Source organism: Echiichthys vipera (genome assembly GCF_963691815.1).
Source record: "Echiichthys vipera genome assembly, chromosome: 16".
Lineage (NCBI taxonomy): Eukaryota > Metazoa > Chordata > Actinopteri > Perciformes > Trachinidae > Echiichthys > Echiichthys vipera.
In genome coordinates, this window is record NC_139841.1 from 8,678,130 (window position 1) to 8,684,632 (window position 6,503).

General features: G+C 40.3%; 1 protein-coding gene across 1 annotated transcript in view; it reads left to right on the forward strand.

The window, feature by feature from the left end:
* cacna1bb (calcium channel, voltage-dependent, N type, alpha 1B subunit, b) overlaps window positions 1-852 on the forward strand; it is a gene marked incomplete at both ends in the record, with an annotated part of 175,415 nt that extends 174,563 nt beyond the window's left edge. The window contains one exon of the mRNA XM_083930413.1: window positions 289-852. Coding sequence (XP_083786539.1) covers window positions 289-852 — 564 coding nt within the window. The remainder of the gene's footprint in view (window positions 1-288) is intronic.
* Window positions 853-6,503: the final 5,651 nt, after the last annotated feature.

Genomic DNA, 6,503 nt, shown 5'->3' on the forward strand with positions numbered 1-6,503 from the left:
TACTGATTCACCCTAGTACACTTCTACATCCCTGCAGCATAGTGAGAAGTTAAACTATTGGAGGTCATGAAAAACAAAATTTTCCCTTTTTTCTAAGTTGCTCTTGAACCTCCATTTGTGTTGGAGGCCAGAACGACCACAACAAAAAATGTCCCTCACCTACTACTGTACTCACAGATCTCACTGTTTGTGAGGAATTACCTTAGCATAAAAAAGCAAAAAAAATGTATTGTCTTTCCATTTACCTTGATAAATCGCTGTAATATATTTAAATATTTGTTTCCTCAGCATGGTAGCAGTGTGGTCAAAGCTGGCCCTGTAATGCTCCCCTCTGGTTCGAGCACTCCAGGCCGTGGTCGCAGACAACTCCCACAGACGCCCCTCACCCCTCGTCCTGCCGTGTCCTACAAGACTGCCAATTCCTCGCCTCTCCAATCCGTTGCCAGCACCGCTACAACGGGGCACCAGACTCGCTTCAGCCGTGGCCTTTCAGAGCACGATCGCTTAAACTGGGGCCACGATGAGTCCCCGATACCGGTCACCCGCATCGGTTCGGACCCTAATTTAAACCGGCAGCCACAGGTCGCTTCTCAACAGGCCCTCCTTGAAGAGGACTTCCAGGACACTGTGAGCAGCCACGGAGGGGGGCGCTCTGGCAGAACCGCTGCCTCCACCACAGCCTCAACTTCACACGGAACCGCTGCTACGCCCGTCACAGTAGCCACCACGCAGGGCCGCGCAGGGGTGGTGCCTAATGGGTACCACTTTACCGTAGGGGTCAACTCTGCGTCTGGACATGGGAGTCGAGGAACAGGAAGTCTCAGGGAGAGGGAGGAAGAGGACTGGTGCTAATATGGCAGAGAACTGTTGAGTACTTCAGCTTATAAGTGTTGTACAGCGCTCATGTCACGTCCAATGAGCTGACAGGAAGCTGGCGGATTGATGGAGAAGGAAAGATATCGAGGAAAAAGCCAGTGCGAAGTGCTGTAAAAGGGGATTAGAAATCATTCCAGCTTTGTAGTGTTACGTTCCTGTTTTATACAATAAACTTTTAAGGAAAAAAGACACCAATGACTTTTTCTATCCCCTTTACTTGCACTGAAATTATAGCACCTGTGAAGACCCTTACGTATTTTGCCTTGGCCAGTAAAAATCAGTGATGGAGCAAAAGATAAAAGCAAAAACCTCCTCATTGTTTGAGTGAAACTATGAAGTGTGTTTCAGACTGATCTGAAGGCCTCATTCCTGGTGTTAATATGGCTGCTCACAAAACTGTTTTTATTTTTGTATGTTTCATTTTGTTTACGGCTGTCATGTAGATGAGAAAAGTTTCAACTTGATCATATCAATGCTTCCGGCAAATTATCTTTTCTTCATCAGTTATTACTTCAGGGTTATCACCAAATTCTGACCTGAACAGATATTAGGAACTATTTTTTGTAGGTTTTAAACTTCTGCCATGACACCATAGGGACATAGTGAGTATTGTGACAAAAATGAAGAAAGGGAGGCATTAGAATAGGACCGTTTTCATGATCACATTTTTGTAAATTGTACAAGATGTAATTTCTTTGAGTGCACATAGGGACTAGATAACTCGTTTCTGACGTTATGTGGCTGAATACTAAGTGCCTCGTTTTCCAAGATGTATTAAGATGCAGCCTGGTCAGATGGACTTGAATATACAGTAGAGGATGTAAGTTATGTACACAGTTGAGAAAAAAAATGAGAACAAAGTTTGAATCCGGTATTATGGACAGAAGGCAAAGAAAAACAAACAAAAAAACACCTTTTGTACTGAATCTTGTGGTAGGTACAGTAAGTCCGAATTAAAGATCCAAAGTAAGCAATGTAGTGCATGTTGGGGTCTTGAACTTGTCAAAAAATAGTGTCTGTACTTTTGCTTAAGGGTGTGTGGTAAGCATTTGCCTTTCTCTTTCAAATATACTGCCAGACAGTTGGTAGAAATGATCTCTGAATGGAGAAAAGTGCCATTTTTGTTATTTCTAATCAACTAAAATTTCTTATTCAGCAACACCTGCCTCCTCAAGCATAAAGCATCTCATCTCTGCTATATTTGCCCACATTTCAAGGGTTTCCTTTCTTAACTCTTTCCTCTCAGAGCAGTATTGGGTGAGGGTATTTTCGGGAGAGGGTACCTGTTTGTGTATTTACAGGTACAATAAAGAGTTGTGTTGTTGCTGCTGACTGTTGTCTTAAAATAGGGCTATGCAACAAGACGACACTTCATCTGCCCTGTAGCTTTACCCTCTGAAATCTCCAGGTTCAGGCTTTAGTGCGACTGCGACCAAATTTTACATTTATGTGTGGAAAGTTGTAAATTGTAAATGTATTACATGATGTACAGGTACACTAACACACACTGGGGCACAAATGGTATCAAAGCTGATATATGTGAATCACAGGGCATTTTTGAGGATGGCAAGTTGACTGCATGACGCCTACCCAGATAGAACCACCCAGAATATAAAACTGTGTTCTTTATAGATTTGGGTCAAGTTGTATTTTCAAATATTTCTTCAGTGGTTTTTAAACTTGCTTGGAAAACCAGATAAATAGGATTGATAAATGATTTTAATGTGAAGTATTCTGTCAATAACATGACTTTTCTGTGTCATTACTAGAGCTCTACACGAGCCTAAAAGACCAGAAGAGGCCGCAACTATATTTTGCTTAATTATATGCTTTTCCCGCATTGTTAGCTACACTGTATCCCACTCCCCAATGGGAAATGACACATCATCTAACAGTAAAAGGGTGGCAATATTCTATAGTATTGATATTGTCAACAAATCCCATAAAAAGACCAAAACCAACGATGCGTTAGACTGTCTTTCAGTACTTTCTGATTTCTCAACCCTGGTATTCAGTCCCAAAGGGTGCATTTGTTAGGGACTTTTTTCAGCTGCAAATTAATACTCATTTGGTTCTCTAGTGAGCAATATGCCAGAAAGAAGGTGTATGTGGCATTGACCCGGAAAAACCACAGTGGCCATATTGATGGTGATTAAAGAACTTCCCCACTCCAGTCAACCCCAAGCTCATTGGTTGCTACTGATGACGTAAATCTTGAAAAAAACAAAACAAAAAAAAAAAACGGCTCAAAAATGTACAGTTTCATTTTTTATTAACAGTCATTTCCCAGAACAGCTGGGAACTGTGTGCTGTCTAACAGGGGCAGAGCGTGCAATTGTTTGGGACTAATTTCGGTCATGGAATTGGAAGATCCAGTGATTATTTATGGGAAGCAGGACGGTGTGTGAGATTGATTAAAAATGTTAAGGAACTCCACAGCTCACAGGAACAGGCTACTTTATGTCACGCTTTGGATAGACACAATACTACACAACCACAATTCATTCATGGTTGGTTTTGGGTTTTTTTATTTGTTGAAGAATAAGAAAACATAGAATATCTCTGAGCTTAAAGTTTCAGTAATTAACTTTCATAAAAAATAAAATTTTGTCATTTTGTTCAAACTATCACTAATCATGTTCTTCCGCCTCCACCTGGTGCTGCTAATGGCGCCTGCAAGATTCCACTAAGGCTGACCTAAAACAACCAGTCAGAGCTGAGGAGTGTCTTAGGCCCTTTCCACAGATGGGGAACGGGTTCTTGAACCGGTTCCGTGATGCGAACAAGCCTGAGTTTCCACCAGTTTTGTGCAGAATCATTGTAATCAAGAATGCATCAGCAACTTACAATGCAATGTACAATGCACAAAAGCAGTAAATGTAATATTTTGTGCAGTGAGCCTCTTATCAACCAATCACATTGTGTAGTTTACTTCAGAAGGTTTATAAGACAACACAGAGGAATTCTGACACAGCAGACAGACAACTGTTTCACTCCTCCAAACATCGATAGAGGATTTTTTTTAAAGGATTTTTCATAATTGTGAGTCAAGAAATTAGAATATGAGAGCCCCTGTTAAATGTTGCACATATAATAGAAAGATTACCTATCACTATGTGTATTTTGAATTGAAATACAGATGAGATTAAAAAAACAGACATCTAGGTGGTCAAGATCTGATGGTTCTCCTTGTATTGACTCTAAGCAAGTTTATGAACATGTCAATTATTTGCAAATATAATTTGATCCAAGTCTGGTTGTTTTCTTGTGATTTAATTTGACTTCCGGTGGTCTCATATGTGTGCAATCTATTTGACTGATCATTTAAAAGGAGACATTTTAGACTTTATAGCAATGAGGTCTAACTGTAGGCGTGGGTCTGTTCTTTGTAAAGCTAATAGATTGCTTGTCGTCTTACTATCTTTGAACATTGCTGTAAGTTGCCATGTTCAAGCAGAGATTTGTGTTCATCTTGACAATAGATTTTTAAAAAAGATCCAACATTTTCAGACCTCCAATGAGCCCTACATGAACAGGGTGAACAGTTTTCCTCTTACAGTTTTACTATGACTGCTCCCTCTGGACATGTCCTGTTTGCATGTTCTGAAATGAAAATGTGCATGTGCATAAAAAGAGGCATTGTTTGACTTCATTCGGTCTATGATTTGTAAAATGTGTTTCCTGGTTGTATTTTCTGATTATCTAAACACACAATGTATCTGTTTCAGGTAAAGACAAAAAAAGAGCTTGAATAACATTTGATCACAGAACCACCAAAGTGGAAACAAGGCTCTTTGTCAGAAAAGAGGTTCCAGAGTGGCTGATTCCTTTGCTGCCTGATCTATTACTTGACTGTCTCTCCCACAGTCAGTTTGACTGTACCTATAGATTTTATATGACTAGAAGACCTTGAATAAAGATGTATGATTATGAAATTGCAACATGGAGATCTCTGAAGATTGCATTGAAATGTCTTGTCATCAGGATTAAACGTTGATTGCGTTTTATTGCATGTGCAGCCAGTAACTGATACTCCATATACTATTTCTTATTGAATCCTCTTGTTGCTTTCAACATTTTTTAAGTAACAGCTATTCTAAACAACTTAAATTTCCCATAATATAAAAATGTCTGTTTTGATTATAAAGCAGGTGGAGGTGCTATATTAATATGGAGAAAGTATTAAAACGCTCAATCCTCTGAGAAATGCACACAGCCCGTATTCAGAGACTGTGTCTTTAAACGAGCTGTCAGGATTTCTGTACAGTTGTGATGTCACAAGTACACTGCATGCAGGTAGAAAGTGTCACTACAGTGCTGTTTCAGTCATTCCTCAGCTGCAATGATGGTGCAGAGACACTGAGCACAGATAGGGAAGACCCGGACTTGCTGACCAATCAGAGCAGACTGGCCTTTCTCAGGAGGGGGTCTTAAAGAGACAGACACTAAAACGTGTTATAGGACAGAGAATGAATACAGGTTTATTCACAAAACAATATGTTGAAAAATGTTTTTTGAACATTAAAGCATGTTCTAGTAGAAACCCAAAATACAAGTATGAATCTATAAATGCGCATAATATAGGGCCTTTAATACCTGCCTAAGAAAAAAATTGATAAAGATTAAATATGAGACTCAATGAATCTTAATGAATCTTGGTATAAAGATCTCGCTACTAATGGAAACAGACTTGGAAATATTTTTCATGGTTCTTTTATGTTCCCTGGCAACACATTATGCACTATAACTTAATTTGGATTGTAATGCAAAACAGAACTGAGTTAATGAAATAACTGATATGAAAGGGGCACTTTAACTTGTGATGTGGAGTAGGCCTACTACACCTGTTAGAAGTTGTACAATGTCCTCAGTGGGTCTGGGGGAGCTCTGTCAAATCGTGAGGAAATATCCCTGATGATGTCATCAAATGAAGTTTAATTCTAATAACTAATAATTCAAATTGGGCCGCATGACTACCTGCATGAGAAAGAAGTTGCTTGTGGTGATGAACCCCCAGAGAATTATATCCCGACCCTGCAGCTTCCCTCAGCTTTACAGAGCTTTAGAGGGACTTTCAGCTCACTGTTAGGATGTAGCCCATAGCTTTACAACTTTACAGTTTGAGTTCACTCTCGCTGCTTCGTTTTTAGCTGAAGCAGGCAGCTGTTTTCTGAAAACCCACTATACCTGCCAAACCCAGATTACTGACAATTTTCATGTGGAACCAATCAGCAGAGAGAGATCAGGCTATGTGACTCCTTATCGGTCATTAAGCCGCAGCATGCTCATTCAGTGATTAAAGCTCTGAGTGTCTCCTGGGGAGAAAACATATCAGTCAAATGGTTGCAGACGGGCTTTAATTCAAAATGGGCGGCGGCTGCGGCCATGCAATATTTTAATTGGTCTGCAGTATAGAAAGGGGCGGGGCCTCTGTTGTCTCCTCTGGCACCTCGCTGACGCAGCGTCAGGAGGAGAGAGGCTGGAGGAGAGGAGAAGAGGATGACAAGTTCGTCTGCAACGCCAAGTTCAAGGAAAAAAAAGTGCCTTTCGACAATATTCCTCACATGTTGGCTCTCGTTCTTAGAGGACTTGTAAATCTTAATTGCAAAGGTGATTAAAGCGGGAAA